General features: G+C 48.5%; 1 protein-coding gene across 1 annotated transcript in view; it reads right to left on the minus strand.

The window, feature by feature from the left end:
- Window positions 1–20405, minus strand: part of LOC125944260 (uncharacterized) — a 42199-nt gene that overhangs the window by 17971 nt on the left and 3823 nt on the right. The window contains exon 3 of the mRNA XM_049664608.1: window positions 19412–19600. Within this exon, the coding sequence (XP_049520565.1) occupies window positions 19412–19600 (189 nt within the window). The remainder of the gene's footprint in view (window positions 1–19411; window positions 19601–20405) is intronic.

Consider the following 20405-nt stretch of genomic DNA (forward strand, 5'->3'; position numbering starts at 1 on the left):
AGGGATTATAACATGGGAAATGCAACGAATTCTAAAAATAGAAAACGTGATATGGAACTATTCGTTTTATGAAACACAGTTACACTATGCTGAACAGAGAGAGAGAAAAGTTTAATTATACGAAATACAGAGAGGTCGGCCTGAGGTAAATTCCTCTAGCCAGCTACTCAGCGTTTGGGGAAGGGGAAGAGGGAAAGAAAGATGGAAGAAAGATGTGCATCATAGGTGACGATGACGAGAGAAGGAGGATGTGAAACTTATGGCAAGCAATTCGGCATGCTCAATGCCTGCAGTCCAGGCCCGTACTTTTTAAAAAGTTGAGTAACGCCTGGATGGCCTTGAAACTCGATTGAGCGTATGGCCAAGGACCTAAAATAACGTCCTCCGACAACGGTGGGCTGTCGAGATGCGTAAGTTCATTGTTTAACTTTTGACGCTCTTAGACGTACTTAGGGCAGTCACAAAGCACATGACATATAGTCTCATTCACCTTGCACAACTCACAGTCTGGAGACTCGCATGAGGTGCACGTATCCGTGCGTAAACGCTACCCCCAGCCTTAGTCTTTGCAGAAGACTGGCATAGATGCGTTGAATTTTCGGTGGTAACCTAAATTTCATGGTAGGGTCCAATCTCTGTAGTCAGCTGTGTCAATTATCCGGATTGTCCCAGTGCTTTTCTGTAGATTTTCGGATGACGCTGGAGAGGAGGCAGTTGATGATGATGATGATGATTGCATTTTTTTGGCGCAAGGGCATCTAAGGCCAAAGAGCGCCAGGGCTTGTGTCTTGGTTTATCTAGTTGTGAGTTTAAAACTATGATTTAAAATAAAGGCTGTAAAAAGCCTCTAAAATAATCTCTCAATAAATAAAATAAAATCTATCTAAAACAATCTCTAAAATAAATATAAGATCTTAGCTGTGTTGCGTACCGGCACACATGTTTAATTATTGTGGATAGTCCGAGTCTCTTGCTGTACAATTCTTGCTTACGCAAGAAGTGGGAGGGCTCAGACATACATACTTTAGTGCATCAGATTGTACCTCACCTGTGAGGCACAATTTGACGATTAGGATGGAATGAGATGATTTCTAGAAAATTAGCTTGTGCAAGGTAATTAAGCACTCTTTTAAAGTTAAAAAGTGCATCTTCTGATAAGAACATCGAGGGATGGGGAGGTATTTGGTATTTATAAAGTTCCTTAAAATGCGCCACTCTCTCTCGGTGAAGTTCAGGACATTGAATGAGGACATGTAGAACTGTTAGGTTCTCACCGCAGCGTGTGCACGTCGGAGGGCAGTTGCAGTCAAGAGGTATTTATGTGTCCCATAAGTGTGTCCTATTCTGAGTCGTGCCAAGGTGACTTCGGTGTGTCTATCAAGCTTCAGTGGGAAATATTTGGTTAGTTGTGGTTTGAGCAGGTGCGGCTTATTTTTAGCTTCTTTGTCCCACTCAGCTTGCCAATGTCTACGGAGCGCCTTTCGTACCACAGGTTTCAGGTCTATACCAGGTACCCAGCATACATCAATTGTGCCCCTCTGAGCCGCTTCTCCAGCATTTTTGTCCGCCATTTCATTACCTGCGATCCCAGAGCCGCCTGGAACCCAGCATACAACAAGACCAAGGTTTAGTTTATACGCTACTTGTATGTGCTTGAAGAGTTTGTTTAATACGGGGTTTCGGCTTGCTTTGCCACAGGACAGGGCTGTGACAACGCTTAAAGAATCTGTGTATATTATAGACTTTTGTATCTTGTGCTGTACTATGTATTCAACAGTGATCAGAATACCGTATGCTTCCGCTGTAAAGATGCTGCTATGGTTATGCAAGGTTTTAGAGTTGGAGAAGTTTGGGCCATGGGCTGCACATGATACCGAAGTTGCAGACTTTGAAGCATCAGTAAAAAATGCCACAGATCTATACTTGTCTTCAAGGGCCAAGAAATGTTGCTGAATGAGGGCACTTGGACAACTCTTTTTGCTAAGCTCTTTAAAGGACAAGTCACAGGTGACTGGGCATTGCTCCCAAGGTGGGTTAAGTTCAGCGTAGTCAGTTTCCTGCAGATCTGTGAAAACTATTGCAAGTTTTTCCGCAACAGACCTCACTGCTAGCGGGAACGGCGGGGCATGTGAAGGCCGGTTTAAATACAACTGATTTGTGGACTGATCATTTATGAGTGCTTTGCATGGATGTTGTTTTAGCGACATGATTCTTATTGCATAGGTGACTCCAAGATACGTACGCTGATAATCCAGTGGCCACTGATCCGACTCTGCATAGAGACTTTGGACCGGGCTGGTACGAAGGGCACCAAGTGCTAGGCGGATACCCAAGTGATAGACAGGGTCAAGTAGCTTAACTGTTGTCTTTGAAGCTGACTGGTAAACAATACATCCATAGTCTATACGCGACAACACAAGGCTTTTAAAAAGATAGGAGACAATACCTATCTGTTCCCCACGATTGGTGAGATAGAATCTTTAAAATGTTAATATTTTTAAGGCATTTCTGCTTCAACTGTTTTATATGTTGAATAAACGTTAGATTAGCATCAAATATTACACCCAAAAACTTTTGTTCTTTCGCAACGATCAGGCTTTTCCCATTCATCAAAATGCATGGGTCAGGACATACCCCTCTTCGTCTGGACAAAAGCAAACAAGTAGTCTTTTCTGCATTGAATCGGAAACCATTTTCATCTGCCCATTTGGCGAGCCGATTAACACTTAACTGTATCTGCCGTTCACATATGGACAGGTTGTAAGATCTGAAACTGATTTGGATGTCGTCCACATAGACCGAGTAAGATATCGTAGGTGGTATAACAGAGCGGAGAGAGTTCATTTTAATTATAAAAAGTGTGCAGCTTAGCACTCCCCCCTGTGGTACTCCGTTTTCCTGAACAAAAGTGCGCGATAGTACGGTACCAATTCTTACGCGGAACTTCCTTTCAGAGAGGTAATTTTGCAGAATGTTCAGCATACTACCACAAATTCCATAGGACGACAGGTCTTGCAGAATACTGTATCGCCAGGCAGTGTCATATGCCTTCTCAAGATCAAAGAATACAGATAGACAGTATTGGTTGTGTACAAATGCATCACGTATATATGACTCAAGGAGAACAAGATTATCAGTTGTAGACCTCGCTCTTCGAAAGCCAGATTGGTGAGGGTCCAATATACCATTATATTCCAAAAAGTAGACAAGGCGGCGGTTAATCATTTTTTTCAAATACTTTAAGTAAACAGTTAGTGAGTGCAAATGGTCTGTAACTGTTAACTAAGGAAGGGTCTTTGCCGTGTTTGAGTATTGGTAAGACTATTGCCTCTTTCCAAGATGAAGGTATATAACCAGTTGCGAAGATTTTATTGTAAAGACCTAAGAGGAGGCAGTTGGCGTCCGCTCTTGAAAAAGGAATTGGAAGCAGTGACTCTGGTTCTTCAAGTGCTTTCTTCGCTTCGGCATCGGCCAGTTCGTTGCTGTGTATATCACAGTGACTGGGAATCCACTGAAATGTAATATGGTGGCCTTTTTCTTGCGTTTAAGTGTAGAGTTCGGCAGTTTGAAGAGCCAACACTCTGTAAGCGCTTTCTTTCAAAGCCATTCTAAGTAGTTGCATAGCCGATTTTGCGTCACTGAAGACTGTCCATACTTGAGGAGGCTGTTGCAAAATATATTGAACGGCCTATCTGATTGCCACTAGTTCCGTAGATGTTGTAGTCGTCTTGTTACACAGACGAAACCGTCGAATGACTTGATGAGCAGGCACGACGAAAGCCACACCAGACACATACGACGAGACCGATCCGTCTGTATACACATTCACCGAGGAGTCATATTCTTTCGACATATATTCAAGTGTTAAATGTCTGAGGCCGACGGTAGGTAGTTGCAATTTTTTTTAGAAATTCCGGGAATAGATAGACGTATCCGTATTTTGGACAATACTCATGGGGGCATACATGGAAGGTCAGCAAGGACAAAGTATGATGGTATGGTAGATTCTTGGCATTTAATGGCCCTTGAAAAAGTGGAGTCCGGCCGTAGGTCGGGAAGTGTCGATAAGGGGTGGCATCCATGACGGCACAGAAGTCGCAGGAATACTCGAAGAGGTTCGCATCGTAGATAGACAGGTAAAGGGTTGACGCGAGCCTTCTCAATTGTTCCGCAGGTTGAGGTGCAACGTAGAACACCGAGACATGTTTCCGGCATCTGTGCCTGGGCACTTTCCAGCGTACGCAAACATGACCAGCTCATACTTGATAAAACTGGCAGGCTATACCGAATGTAGCCGACGTAGCGAGCCTGGTACAGCCGGAGTACCGAATGCTCAGATGGACCCCACTTCATACTGGCCAGAAAGCGAAAAAATTGAGCAAGCCCAGTTAATTTTTCCTTTAACATTGCTACATGCTTCGACCATGAAACACCGCGGTCATTGACAACGCCAAGGTATCTGCGGTGGGTCACATATGGGATGGCATTGCCATTGATCATAATTGGATACCAACACATAAGCTGCCGTGTGAACGCTATCGCAGCGCACTTATCTGGGGCCAGTTGCAGTCCTTGGCACTGCAGGTACTGAGATGTTGAAGAAACAGCTCGCTGCAATCTTGCACGATTTTGCGGTTGCGTGACTGCGGACGCCCATATGCATATGACGTCTGCATAGGTACTGATGCGTACTGTGGCAGGAATTATTTCCGCAAGGCCAATAAGGGCAACATTGAAAATAGTTGGGCTGAGCACTCCTCCTTGAGGCACTCCACGGACCACAACGTGTCTTCTCGTTTCGCCATCAGTCGTGGACATGAAGACCGTGCGACCGTCTAGGTAATTTTCAATCCACATTTAGAGACGGCCGCCGATGCCCAAATTACTGATGGCATCAAGAATGGCTTCGTGCAGTACATTGTCATCGGCTCCTTTTATGTCTAAGAAAACTGCTCCTACAAGTCGGTGTCGCATTTTTTCGTGCTCGATTGTGGACACAAGGTCAATGACCCCATCTATTGCAGAATGTCCACGTCTAAATCCGGTCATCATTTCAGGATAAAGCTGAACGGTTAGGTTTAAATCTGTCGACTCAGGGTAGTTCAGCGGTTAGGTTTAAATATGCCGACTCAGTGTAGCTGAGGAGTTGGGTGTAATATGCCGACTCGAACAGTTTCACATTTCTACACGACCCTACATTCTTCTGCGGGCAGCATGCTAAACATGCCCACACGCACTGGGAATGTCCCAGCCCATTAACCTCACTAAATATTATCACGACGCCACAATCTTCTATCCGTGCCTGAAGCCTGGGCTACCCATCGGGTAGCGTCAGATTCACAAGCAAATACGACTCGGACTATAATATTCTGATAACACAGCTATCTTATTCTTCTAAATGACGATTCGGCGCTCCCGCTCTTTTTTTTTCGGAATATGACCAACAGCGTCATTCACAGGTAACTGCGAAAATTGCACAAGAAGGAAAGTTCAGTTATGGATGATATTCTGCAAGCAATAAAATTAGATTTTTTCAACTATGCTTGGCTGTTTATTTTTATCGAAGAAACATACCAACTCACGATGCATAAATTAAGAAAAAAAACCTGCGCTTGTGTAGTTCCAACCCTGCTCAAACTCTGCGCTTAATGCAGCTCCAATCCTGCTCAATTTTTGCGGTTGTGTAGTTCATGCAAATCCAGCGCTAATGCAGCTCCACTAACGAGAAACCTGGGCAACTGCGAAGCACTGATGTGCCGGTGTTTCCCTTATGTTATTCTTGTGCTATTCTTGCACAAGTGAGGAGGGATCAATTGCTTGTGAGGCGGTGGCGCCCTCTCTTGAGCTACGCTGGTACCATACTGGTGTTTGGGAAGCGATTTTCACAAGTTTCTGCTAATTTCCGCATATCCCTGGCTCATACCCGCATATCCAATGCAAGTATGCGCCACACGTGATTTTATAATCATCAATCGTGACGTAACTGATAAGCATGTGATGTTATTAATGACATGACCTATCAGTCATGTTAGTCATACATTTGTACCCTTTCATACTAATTTTGTTGTATACCGAGTGAGCGAGACGCGAGTTTTCGGCAGATCTTGTTTTTGTGCGTAACCACGACGACATGACATCACATTAGACGCCGACAGCCCGGGCCCCTCAAGTGCTTCATACTTAAAAAAGATCCTCTTGGTGGATAAGAGGAGGTGTTTAGGGTATTCAATTACGCGTTTTGCGTTGCGCTGCCGTTGTAGAAGCACACTGCCGATTCCATGGCTGCTACCATTTGTGTGAAGTTCTGGAGCGAGAGATGGATCATAGTGAACTGTTATTAATGGAGCCATTAACAAGTGGACGAGGGCGGAACAAAAATTGGCTTGAGCAGGGCCTCTTGAGATCAGTGAGTGGGCGGATGGTGTGGGTAATATTTGTCATGTAACGACGGAAAGATGAGCCTTCTCCAGCAAAGCTTCTCATGGCTGCGATGGAGGAAGGAGTAGGAAAGTTGCCCACAGCGTTAATTTTTCCATGGTTAGGTTGAATGCCAGCAGCACTGCCGCGATGGACATGCAAGGGCAGTAATTTAGCGACGTCCAAGGTTGTGCTTATATGATTTCAGGGACAGGCTTTCGTGTCGAAAAACAGCAAGAACGGCTTACAGACGCCATAACTAACGTGTAAAGCGGTAAAAAATAATCGTATTTGTGAAGGCACTTATTTACAGGGTACTAAAAACTGGGGAGGTTGATCTTGTGGTGGAGATCTAACCCGGCGAGGGCCTAGAACAGGCTACGAACCTAAACGGTGGCGAAGTACCTGGCTGACGGCGCATCTTTTTCGTTAAATTTGAAACGCTGGCGAGGCATCTGGCTAACCAGCGGTTCTTCTTCATTATATTTGTCCCCCGCAAAAAGACTTCATCCTGGAAATCTGAGCCTATGGATAAGCATACTGTTACACGCGTGTGGTATTTGGTTGTTTGAACGAGGCGCGCGGGCGCCATCATTCGAGAAAATAAGAGGAAGAACGAGCTGGGCTCGCGCTGTGAATCTAACTGGTCAGCGCTGCAACCGCTGTTGTAAATACAACCTGTAAATAGTTGGTAGTCTTACTGACTCATCCTTCGCGTAACATTCTGGTGGAGGTGGAACGTTCCCCGTCCTCGCCACGGAGCTCCGAAGCGGCCACACCGTCGTCTTCTCAGCCATGGCTTCCGATGGAAACACCTCGTCGCCACCTACACCTGCGGCGCCAACCACAACGTACGTTAGGGTTCCTAGTCTCCGAGATCCTGGGACATTCTCCGCCCAAAATGGCGTTGACGTCGACGACGGGCTCAGCATGTATGAGCGTGTTAGCCGAAGCCACCACTGGAACCCTACCATAATGCTTGCCAATGTGATCTTTTATCTGGACGGGACACCACGTGTCTGGTTTCGCACCCATGAGGTTGAGCTAACCAGCTGGGACACTTTCAAAGAGAGGCTTCGCGACCTATTTGGCAACCCGTCAGGTCGTCAACAGGCTGCGCGAAAGGAGCTTGCTTCCCGTGTCCAGTCGTCGACAAAATCGTATGTCTCCTACATACAGGAAGTGCTCGCGCTTTGCTGGAAAGTCGACGAGCACATGACCGAGGTTGACAAGGTGGGCCATATCCTAAAAGGCATCGCGGACGACGCCTTCAGTTTGCTCGTCTTTAACGGCGTTTCTACTGTCGAGGCCATCGTCAAAGAATGCCGCCGCTTCGAGGTAGCCAAAAGCCGTCGCGTCGTCCCACAGTTTTCCCGGCTCCCAAACACCCCTGCCACGTCCTCTTGCTCCGCTCTTCCTCCCACACGACCATTTCAAGAGAACGTCGCGCGTATCGTTCGCCGTGAGATTGAAGCCGCGAGTCCGGCCCCCCTTCATCCTCGACCCCTCGACGGTACCTTTGACCCAGCGGCCCCTACTATTTCCGTTATACAAGCGGTTGTGCGGCAAGAAATTACAAAGCTTGGCATCCCTACCGCCTGCTCTATCTCCCGCCCTTATTCGGCACCGATTCCTATGTCCACAACCTTTATGACCAGTATTTCGCTCCGAGACCACGCAATCCTGCTGAATGGCGAACATCTGACGACAAACCGATCTACTTCCACAGCCACCAAGCTGGTCATGTATCCCGCCACTGCCGCAGCACCTGGATGCCGCCGTACTGGAGCTCATTCCCTGCTCCTCGCCCATACGCCGACGCTCGCCGTTACTCACCTCGCCGTCCGTACCTTACTTCTGATGCCCCTGACAGCCGCTCCTCCGGGCGATCGCCGTCGCCTCAACGCCGTCGCTCCCCGTCACCCCAACCTTGTCGTTTTCCTCGCCAAACCGCCGGACGGAAAACTAGGCCATGCAGCTCTTTGAGGTAGTGCTGCATCACGTTCGTCCTGTCCAAATCCTCCGTTGACGCTCCTCACGAACACGAAACTAATTGAAGTAGACGTAGATGGTGTCCCGTTGACGGCATTGATTGATACTGGAGCCCAAGTGTCCATAATGAGCGCTAACCTATGTCGTCGCCTCAAAAAAGTTCTTACGCCTGCCGTCACTCGAGCCGTACGCGTCGCCAATGGCGCCACTGTTACCGTCTATGGTATGTGCACTGCTCGCGTAGGAATTGCTGGCCTCCAAGTTCCAGTCTTGTTTACCGTACTGACCAGTTTCCCTCATGACCTAATCTTCGGGCTCGACTTTCTGACGACGCATTCTGCCCTCATCGACTGTTCCGCCGGTACGTTGTGCCTCGAGCTTCCTCTTCTTTCCGACGTTCGCCCCGAACAATCGAACACCCTATGCACTACAGCGTTTGTTCGGTTACCTCCAAATGCCCTAACCTTCATCGAATTGGCCTCAACGGCAACCGTGCCTGATGGAGACTATGTCGTCGCCCCTATTCGTGATGTCCTCCTGGCGCGCGACATCTCTGTGCGACACTCCATCGTTACCCTTGCCGCTAACCGGATGTGTCTCCCCGTTGTCAATTTTGGCTTGACGAAACAAGTGTTACATGAAGGCATAGCGGTGGCCACGCTCCGGTCAGTGACAGACGACCACGTCACTGATTTTGCAGCCGACGCGTCTCCAGATCCTCCTGACTACCCGCAGGATGCCTTGAGCCTCAACGGCCCATTACGTCCCATGGTCGCTCCGGACCTCGCCCCTGACCAAGCAGGCGCCCTATATCGCCTTTTGCTTTCCTACCGCCACATATTTGACACTGACAATCGCCCACTTGATCAGACGTCCCTTGTTATGCATCGGATAAACACTGGTGATGCTGTTCCCATTCACCGCCAACCGTATCGCGTGTCCACGGCAGAGCGGCAAGTTATTCAGCAGGAAGTCAACAAGATGCTCGCCAAAGGCATTATTGAGCCCTCATCGAGTCCTTGGGCGTCGTCGGTCGTGCTCGTCAAAAAGAAGGATGGCACGTGGTGTTTCTGCGTTGATTACCGCCACCTAAACCGAATCACTAAAAAGGACGTTTACCCGTTAGCACGAATTGACGACGCTCTTGATTGTCTTCACTGTGCCAAATACTTTTCGTCCATTGACCTTCTATCTGGTTATTGGCAGACTTCCGTCGATGAACAAGACCAAGAAAAGACCGCTTTCGTCACTCCAGATGGCCTCTACCAATTTAAGGTTATGCCGTTTGGTTTATGCAATGCCCCCGCCACGTTTGAACGGATGATGGACTCTCTGCTTCAAGGTTTCAAATGGTCAACTTGCCTTTGTTACCTCGACGACGTCCTTGTGTTTTCTCCTACGTTGGAGACGCACCTTGAGCACGTCGCAGCTATCCTTGACGTCTTCCGCAAGGCTGGGCTCCAATTAAACTAATCGAAGTGTCACTTCGGGCGCCAACAGATTACAGTGCTCGGCCATCTCGTCGATGCTTCCGGTGTACAACCCGACCCAGAGAAGGTTCGAGCAGTAACAGCTTTTCCTGTACCTCGGTCTGTCAAAGACGTCCGGAGTTTTGTGGGGCTCTGCTCTTATTTCAGACGGTTCGTGAAAGATTTCGCAGCAATCGCGCGACCACTCACTGAACTTCTGAAGAAAGACGTGCCTTTTACGTGGGGTTCCCCTCAGGCTGCCGCATTTTCACGCCTTATCATGATTCTGACCAATCCACCGATCTTGGCCCACTTTGACCCGTCCGCACCTACAGAGGTCCGAACCGATGCCAGTGGTTATAGGATCGGCGCAGTCTTAGCGCAACGGCAACACGGACACGACCTCGTTATAGCCTACGCAAGCCGGCTCCTGACAACTGCAGAGCGCAACTATTCGATTACCGAGCGCGAATGTCTTGCTCTCGTCTGGGCTGTTTCAAATTTCCGCCCATATTTATATGGCAAGCCCTTCTCAGTAATCACAGACCATCATGAGCTGTCGTCGCTCAAGGATGCTACTGGCAGGCTCGGTCGTTGGGCTCTCCGACTACAAGAATATCCCTACACAGTGACGTACAAGTCGGGACGCCAACACCAGGATACAGATTGCCTCTCTCGCTACCCAATCGAAGACCCGACTTCTACGTCTGCACCTGACACCGACGCCTGCGTTCGCTCTGTTTTTCCAATGGTCCATGTCGCCGACGAGCAACGCCGTGGCCCGTCCTTGCGTATCATCATTGACCGCCTGGAATCGTCACTTGCCGACAGCTCCCTTCGCTTATTCACACATCAAGATGGCGCACTCTACCGCCACAACATTCACCCCGACGGCCCAGCATTACTCCTTGTGATCCCTAAACACCTTCGCTCGGCTGTTCTCCACGAACTTCACGACCTCCCCACTGCCGGTCACGTCGGTGTGTCACGTACCTACGAGCGGATCCGCCGACGCTTCTTTTGGCCAGGGCTTGCTCGCTCCGTTCGGAGATACGTAGCTGCGTGTGAGAAATGCCAGCGACGCAAGACACCGTCGACGCTCCCTGCTGGGTACCTTCAACCATTTGACATTCCCGCGGAACCATTCTTTCGGGTTGGTTTAAATTTACTTGGTCCTTTTCCTCTTTCTACCTCTGGGAATAGGTGGATCGCAGTGGCCACAGATTACGCCACGTGCTACGCCATCACCCGAGCGCTCCCTACAAGCTGCGCCACAGATGTTGCCGATTTTCTTCTACGCGACGTGATTTTATTACATGGAGCTCCGCGACAACTTCTCACAGATCGTGGCCGGACATTCCTGTCAAAAGTTATCGCGGATATCCTGCAGTCCTGTGCCACGAGGCACAAGCTATCCACGTCATACCATCCGCAAACAAATGGCCCCACGGAGCGTCTTAATCGCACTCTCACAGACATGCTCGCGAAGTATGTCTATTCAGACCACACTGGCTGGGACCTTGCTCTACCGTTTGTCACCTTTGCGTATACTTCCTCGCGCCACGGCACAGCTGGTTATTCGCCATTTTTCCTTCTGTTCGGCCGAGAACCAGCACTGTCCTTCCACACAAACCTCCCTGTTCACGCAGCACCCACCAGTGAATATGCACTTGATACCGTCACCCGCGCTGCCCACGGAAGGGAAATTGCCCGTGACCGCCTTCTGCACTCCCAAGAGAGTCAAAGGCGTTTGTACGACCAGCGACACCGAGACGTGCACTTTGCCTGGTTCTTTGGTGCTTCTATGGTCTCCGTCGCGTCAGGTCGGCCTGTCAGAAAAACTGCTGTCTCGTTACACAGGCCCCTACCGAGTGCTTCGTGCCGTGACTCCCGTCACCTACGAGATCACCCCTGACGCCCCATCTGCTTCCCAGTCCAGTGATATCGTGCACGTTACACGACTGAAGCAGTATCACCCTCCCAGTGATGACATTTAGACGCTCCGGGACGTCGCTTCTGCCGCCGGGGGATTATGTTACACGCGTGTGGTATTTGGTTTGAACGAGGCGCGCGGGCGCCATCACTCGAGAAAAGAAGAGGAAGAACGAGCTGGGCTCGCGCTGTGAATCTAACCGGTCAGCGCTGCAACCGCTGTTGTAAATACAACCTGTATATGGTTGGTAGTCTTACTGACTCGTCCTTCGCGTAACAATTTCATTAACCTAAAGAGACTCCTCGATGATAACGGGTGCAGTGCATGCTCTAAAATGTTCAACAGGCTACGTGCTCACAGTGCTCAACTAATTCCAGACTGTGCATCGTTACGCTTCCTATCATTCGGAAAACATCTTCGCGTAATACTGAGAATGCTGGACCCGTACGACCAGTGAGACTATTTCGACGTATAATTCACTCACGTTGCTGTGGTTATTTTGAGTCTTCTAGTAAATAAGAGGGGACGCATTTTTCCTTTCGTACAGGCCAACACTTTGTTTCCCTGGGGCAGAGGGCTTGGCCTGTACCTCGTTGGTGAGACGTAGCAGTGCCCCAGGGATGGAGGAGCTTCAGCGGCACAGGAGGTTGCGGCGGCCGAGGCATGTTAATACCCCAACTGTAGCAAATTGGGCGGTTGTCCAGTGTGCGCCAACGATCTTGCTGGCATGCAACAGCAGTGCAGGTTAAGAATAAAGAATTGGGGGCGGTTGTGGAACCATCTCGAAGGAAGGACATTAATCGAAGCGGGGCCTTGAAACACGTCGGCGTACGTCAAGGGCGCCGCGACGGTATGGGCTGTTGAATGGCAGCTGGCAGGAACTCAGCGACTTGCTTCTTGATAATGGTCTGAAACCCCGGAGTTAATGGGGGTATAGTGGCACGGTTTAAAAGGGCACTAGGGGGACCTGCTGAGCAACTTATTCATGCACGAACTCGTTTATTTAGTGCACTGGGGGCGATATGTCAACATCTAGCATCAGGCCTCAGGGAGAGGCCAATTGTGAAGGCGGAATTCGTGTGGCTACTCGCTGCATTAGAAGTTTGTCATAACTCTGCCACAGCGCAATTTCGGTAGACACCGTGGTTGGATTATGGGCGACCAGCATCTGGAAGGCGTCTTCCTCAATTCCCTAGAGCATCTTGATGGCTTCGTGCATCGCTGCGTTAACTCGCTTGCACAGATTAACGACGTATTCGATGCAGCTGGTGAACTTCTCACCTTGTTGTGTTCCCATATGCGTACGCGTAAGCTTTGTTTGGCATGAAGTTATACAGCTTTCAGATAACACAGCCGCCACTGACTTCGTACAGTTAGTCTTGGACACCGACTGATTACGTCGGAATGATGGTTTTTATACACCTCAAATTCGCAATGTCGTTCAAGCAGAAAATAATGTTAGTGAGCTTTGCCACATCATCCCTTCGGTTGTACGCGCCGACTCGTTCGTACAAGTCAAGGCAGTCCTTGATGTCATTTTCACTGGTATCCCCGAAAATTGCAGGATCCCAATGACGCTGTACGCTGGGTCAGATGATACGAAACGTCGGGGCGGCCAATTACTGGGCGGATCATCCGCCTTGATCCGAGATGGCTGAAACGTTCGGCTTCAATGTTCCAGCGTTGATGAAGTCCTACCTCGCACGTCCACCGATTGTTAGTGTTTATTTACAGGATAGTAAAGATGGGACAGGTTGAACTTGTTGTGGAAGTTTAATCCTGTGGCAACCAGAACCAGACCCTTACGTGCACGGTGGCGATACGCCTGGCTTACCAGCGCTTCTTCGTGGGATCAGAAGCACTGGCGATGCGTCTGACTGGCCGCGGTTCTTCGCTATACGATGTATAAAAACACCGGTAAGCAGAACATTTATAGCAGCGAAGTACGCAGTCCATCATTTGATCAAAGGTTGTTGGGGCATACACAGAGACCGAACGACATAACTTGTCAGGTGCTACTTAAGCGGTTTTCTCATGGTACATGTCATCTACTGAAATATTTGAAGTAATGAAGGAATCACATTCAAACTATAATTGCAAGATATTTACAAGGGGGGCAAGAATACGTGACACAAGATGGCTGGCATAGCGGATCCAACCTCGTCTCGTCAAATCCACCTCTAACAGCAGAGCTGTTTTCAGTCGACCCTTCGCTTTCCGTCGTAGGTGTTACGCGGGTCACGTGACCAGGAGAGGACGAGAACCGTGCCGGGGGATGCCAGGAGGATAGGCACGTTGAGAGAGGAGGCGGCCAATGAGAGACCGCGCTGGGCGTGATGAGGAGAGGCGATGAGTATAAGAAAAGGTATTTCAGTGCGGCGCGCCCTTTGGGATAACGAACGCGCATCGCAGCTAGGCTGCGATGTGACTATGGCGAGGCCACGAGTAGTGCGTACACCTGAGGAAGAGGCTGCTTACCGCGAGCGTCAGCGCGAGTTGGCTCGTGAACGGGCTCGTCGCTTGCTGTCATTACTGGCGCGCAAAAAAGGGGCGGCGCAACTTGCACGCGAAAAAAAGCACGCCAAAACGCAGAGAGAAACCTCACGCAAAAAAAAAAAAAAAACACTGAGAGAACCGCAAATATGTAGCAGCACCAATGAGGCAATGCACAGAGCTGCTGCCGACGGCGTCCGCGTTTCCCCGCGTTCACGCCGAACGCGCGCGGTGTCCGTAACTGCAGCCGATCCTCTGGCGGCTGCACGGCAGGTTTCGACCAGAGAACTGGGCACTGGTCGAGTAGCGCAGCGTCGGAAGTCGCTGCCTCTTCTCGCCTCGCAACGTTTCAATATAAGTTCCTATTGTAGTTCTGTGTTTACTTGTGCTTACGCAATTGCATCACGTGCAACACATGCACAAGTAACACTCGTAACACTCGGTGTAACTAATACAGCTTCGCCGCTGGACCATCTTCACGGAGTGGAAGGGGCGGTGAATTTTTAAATGCGGAACATTTCTTGCCGGCGGCTGTCTGTTGTCCCGCGTCCCCCCCCCCCCCCAGTGCATGCGCGTCCCTTCCCCCTCTCTCTCCTCTCCTACGCTCCCCCCTTTCTCTCCTCTAGGAATCCTGTACGGAGCGGCGACCGCGTGCCACACCCCCACAGCGCATGCGCGTCCCCTCCCCCTCTCTCCTCTCCTACGCTCACCCCTTTCTCTCCTCTAGGATCCGGGGCGGCGCGCCCGACAGGTGGTGCGACAACTGCCTACTCCGCTGGGGGCGCCACGGTAGTTCTGCAGTATGAAAATGACGGAGCGCGCGCGCCTCATTCTCTCTCCTGTGCAGCGCCGCGATGAGCGCTCGGGCAACACCACCTAGCCTAGGAGAAGGCCTGCGCAAGTCCTTCTCTCCACAGCGCCTACGTCACCACTGTGAGATCTCCGGGATTTCGGCGACAGCGGCGGCGCTAGGTGGTGTTGGCGCAGCGCACCCAGAGCGCGTGTACCAGTTTCCGTCGGACTCCGCTCAATATGCAACGTGGACGAAGGCTGTGCGACGGGAAAACTTCGTACCTACGAAGTACACAGTGGTAAGCACATGTTCCCTTTTGCTTTTCGCGGTCGTACTTCTCGTGAGAGCAAGGTTTGGTTGATTGTATTGCGTGATACTTGTATCTCTTACGACGCGCTTCAAGGAATGAAAACTGAACAGGTACTGTTTTCGTGTAATTTTGTTATGTGTTCGTGCTTTTAAGCGTATAATGCAATGCATAGGCCTCAGTTGCGCGTCTGTCTAATCATAAATTTATTTCGCGCCATGTGTTCGACAGTGAAATTGACTACATCGAACAGACGCTGTGCAGGGCGTAGTTACGATACATGTGAAGCGTCCGCCATGTATCCAAGTGCAGAATTAACGATGGCTCGCGGCATAACATCCCAAATCGATATTCGCACAGCGTTCTTCATGGCTGTGTCGTGGTTGCTGTACTGAAGCAGAGATATAAAGCAACAACTGCCTTAGTCTGTACAAGCGGCTTGCTCTACTCGCGGACAACTTTCTGTGGCAATGAAGGAAAAGCTACGGGCGCGTGGATGCGGCAGCGTTTGACAGTGGTTTTGGTTGCTCGGAACAGACGCTGAATCGACGCAGCTTCCACTGCGTCTGTTTCGCGTTTGCCCAGAGGCGTAAGCCGCAAAATAAGTGAACTTTTACACTCAGTGGTGTGTTCTGCCTTATTTAACTATGGCTAATAAGCAGTTTGTTTTCTCTTTCTCAGTCTAAGCCAACGTGGATTAAAACGCGAAATTCTTTTCAGAAGCGCTCTCACTTGTGCGCGCTTTGCCTCCGTAGCTTTCCCTTTATTGCCACAAAGTTGTCCGCGAGTATAGGATCTTATAATTCTGTAAAACGTAACTTTCGTCTTATACTTCGTCCTTGTGCTTGCGTTGCAGGTCTGTGAGCACCACTTCCATGAAAATGACTTCGTGGACTCGGCGAGCTATACCGACAACATGACTGGAAAAGTAATTGAAGTACCCCTCAAACTAAGGCGATTGAAGCCTTCTGAAATCCCAAGTATCTTTCCCAATTGCCCTGCCTACTTGTCTCGACAAGCAACTAAAGCACGTGAGAGCCCCGAAGAAAAGCGCACTCGTCTTGATGCACAGGCATTACAGGAAACTATAAAATTATCAGTGCAGTATAACGAAGCAGAAGAAAAGAAGAATGCCATCGCCAGTTTCGGAGACCTATTGAAAGCAATAGGTGGTCTCTCTCTTACTGACTTCTGGAGCAAGTTCGTCACTCAAACACAAGTACTTTTTCTCAACTTCCACAACCAAGAAGCGCCAGTTGTGCATTGTGCGGTGACAGTGTCCTCGGACCTTTCTTTGGCGGTGTATGCCGGTGAAACGAGATTGGAAAACCTAGGTTCATCTGTGCTTCCCTCGACGATCTCTGACTTCAGAGTGCTTCAGAAAGTTTTGTGCGACGTGGAAGATGTGATGAAGGATTCTTCAAAGAATGAACTTCAGTTAGAGATTCTGCTGAAGCGTATTGTGGCACTCCTGGAGCAACTATCATCATCAGCTCTTCCACATGAGTGGCAAGTGCAAGTTGTCAAATTTGTGACACAGCAGCTTCAAGTTCTCCTCACCAAGGCATAAATTTACCCAGCCGACTTTCTCGTGTTCTACAGCCTTGTGTACACTATATCGCCACATGCAAGTACAGCAAAACTGAAGCTTCCACATCCCCAAACAATAAGGCACATTTGTGCTTCTTACAATGCTAGCCCATCCAGGGTGCAACAAGATGATGCTTTCCTCTCATATGCAAGGAGGCTGGCGTCAACACTAAAAGACCATGAGCGCTTTGTCACGCTTATGATGTACGAGATCCACCTGCAGGCATCCTTTCAATACAAGGGTGGATATGTGACAGGTTCAGCGACAAACAGTGAGAATGCAGCAAAAAACAGCATACGTTTTTATGATGTAAAGCTTGTTATCATCGAACAAGGATGTTGTGCACATACTTCCAGTGGCAAAGATAGAGGCAAAGCAACTGAATCATTTTCTTGATCTGCTGATCAGGCAACTAGAAGACATTGGCATACGAGTAGTTGCAGTGGTGTCTGATAACAACTCGATCAACCGAAAGACAATGTCGTTTTTTGCCAATCCTCCCAAGTTGAGCATTGTTTACAGGCACCCCTCGGACTCATCAAGGCCCTTGTTTTTCATCCTGGATACCGTGCATATCCTTAAGTGCATCCGAAATAACTGGCTGAACCAACGTAATTGTGGAAGATGCATCTTCTTTCCTGGTTACGCTATGCAAGTTGCATGAGGGAGAAAAAAATGAGCTTTTGCGGCTTGCTCCAACTTTGTCCTTTAAAGCTCTGAATCCATCCAATCTGGAGCGACAGAATGTCAAGCTCGCACTCAGTATATTCAACAGTTCCACTGTTGCAGCACTAAGGAGCACCAAAGTGGCACTTGATCATGCAAATGGTACATTGGAATTTATTAACATTGTTCTGGCATGGTGGAACATAGTCATGGTCAAGACACCTTTGAAGGGCCAGCGCCTGAGAGACCCTTTTCAAAAACCGATAAGTGCACTCAAATGCCGCCAGGTTGACTATCTAAACAAGATTGTAGATTGGTTGGACTACTGGCCGAGCTTGAAACATGATGCTGGCCAGTTAACTCGTGAAACACACACAGCACTGCGTCATACCTCACATGCTCTTATTGAGGTGTCAGCATATTGCATTGAAGAGCTTGGGTTCAGGTGTGTTTTATTAGGGAAGTTTCAAACTGACAGCTTGGAGGACCGCTTCGGCCGATATATACAGCTGTCTGGTGCCCAATATCATGTTTCAATACGTCAGATTTATGAATCTGAGCAGAAGCTAAGACTCCAGAAACTACTTGATCTTCCCAACTTGGATGCCACTGCACCTTGTCTTCCCACCACGGACGTACAAGTCGTCGTCAAACAATTTGATGTTACAGTGACCGATGATGATGTGAAGCAGAAAGAGGCAATGCTACCAGCTATCACATATGTAGCTGGATATTGTGCACACGCTGCAGTGAAAAAACTTGTCTGTTCGTCATGCCAAGAAAACTTGATTATTGACAATCGGAGTATAGAACTGGAAGATGATGTGTTGATTGCAAATGCAACACGAGGTGGACTGAAATTTCCGCGGGCGGTAGTTGTGCATGCTGTGCTAACGATGCAAATTGCCCTTGATAAGCTAAGAACTGCGAAGTATGCATCGAAATTTTTTGCTTGTGCAAAACAAAAAGAAGTGCTTGTCAGCCTCACAACTTCCCTAATTGACTGTAACGAAGACTTGGACTTCTGCGATGATGGGCACTCACCTGAAATAGTGCTAAACTATGTTATCAGTGCTGCTGCTAACACACTGCTCAACAATCTGTGTAAAGTTGAGAATAACAAGCTGGCTGAAAGCAAGACTGCAAAGCGTAACAAAGATGAAGACAAACTGACTGAAAGCAAGGCTTCGAAACGGAAGCTGAAAACTCTTTTAGCATAATCATTTTTCTGAAGGATTTTTCTGCCTGCATGCATTATTATGTGTCATGAATAAATATGTGTCAAAAGAAAATTTATAGCTGTGCATTGTTATAAATTTCATGTGCTCGGCTGTGCAGAGCCTGGTGAATTATTTTAAGCCTACGTTTTTTAAGCATCCTGAAAATATCCGGCAGTACAATTATTTTCTATATCATCAAAGTCGCAAGGGGAAAAAAAGATGTGGGCAAAAACTGCATGTTGGAATGAAAAACCTTGGAAGTATCAGGGGAGGCCAGCTTTTAGGCTGATCTCACTGCGACGACGTCACGGAGCCCTGTACAGGCCTTCTCTAGTTCTAGGGGGTGTTGGCTCGGGCCGCTGCCGCGAAACCATCTCCCGCTCAAGCTAACCATCTCCCCGCTGCTTCGCATCCACACATGGTTCCCTTTAGCGGGAGATGGAGTAATTTTTTTTCTTAAAGACCAACTTCGGCATGTGTTATTCCTGAATGATATTCAATAATGAGCAAAGAACGTGCATATGACTTACGATTGCAGGTTCTATAGCATTCCTCTCGAGACCGGAACATGTTTCCAATGCGCTCGCCACATTGTTGTGTTACATAGAGTTCACAATTCTGACTTGAGCTCTTGAAAACAAAGTTCTGTTGGAAATATTTGCCATCGCAATCTTGTGTCTTAATTTGACCAGACGTTTTACATCTGCTTCGATCTTGTTCTGAAAATAACCCAAAAAAGTAACAATAACAAGACTTCAGTACGGAATGCAAGGACAATTCGACAACTTTGCGGCTGAAGACTCTCATGGTCACAAATATTTGCTATACTGAAAGCAACACCGCAGCGCAGTAATTACCGGCTCAGACTGAAGTGTAACATGAACGAACTTTATGCGCACTAGACAAGGACGGAGAAGAGGCTAAGACACACGAGCGCAGACTTACAACAGTGTTTTAGTTCGAAGCAAGCAACCACATACATAGCAAAAAACTGTGACGCATCACGTGTGCGCCGCCCACTGAATATTCTAATCTTTACGCAAGAAAGATAGCCCCTTCTTAGAAAGGGCGAAAGACAGTTGTGACACCAGCTGTCACCGAACCTGTCAATCAACTCTGCTTCAATGATTTCGTAGGTTAACTGATTGCAACTTTTGCTCACAATTGAGCAGGCACTGTATACCGGACTGCACTTGGTCTTATTTGTGGCATTTGCCTGATTGCGCATGAAATGTCTACAGTGCGCATTCAGAAACCCCCCTCTCATTTCTAACACATTGTAGCGATGCTCCCGAAGCCTGTCGTTACGACAACGACCGCTCTGACCAATATAGTTGCTCTCACAGTTCAATGGCAGGTTGTACACGATTCCTTCCACGCAGTCAACGAACTTTGACTCATGTCTCTTTTTGCAGGTGACCTCTTACATTGGCCAGTGCGCCAATGTAAAAGTGTTTTTTTTTTTCGCTCCCGATAAATTGCAATCTTTGTGCTGATTGACCAAGGCGTGTGCTCCCAAAGAGG

Source organism: Dermacentor silvarum, chromosome 3 (assembly GCF_013339745.2).
Source record: "Dermacentor silvarum isolate Dsil-2018 chromosome 3, BIME_Dsil_1.4, whole genome shotgun sequence".
NCBI classification, from domain to species: domain Eukaryota; kingdom Metazoa; phylum Arthropoda; class Arachnida; order Ixodida; family Ixodidae; genus Dermacentor; species Dermacentor silvarum.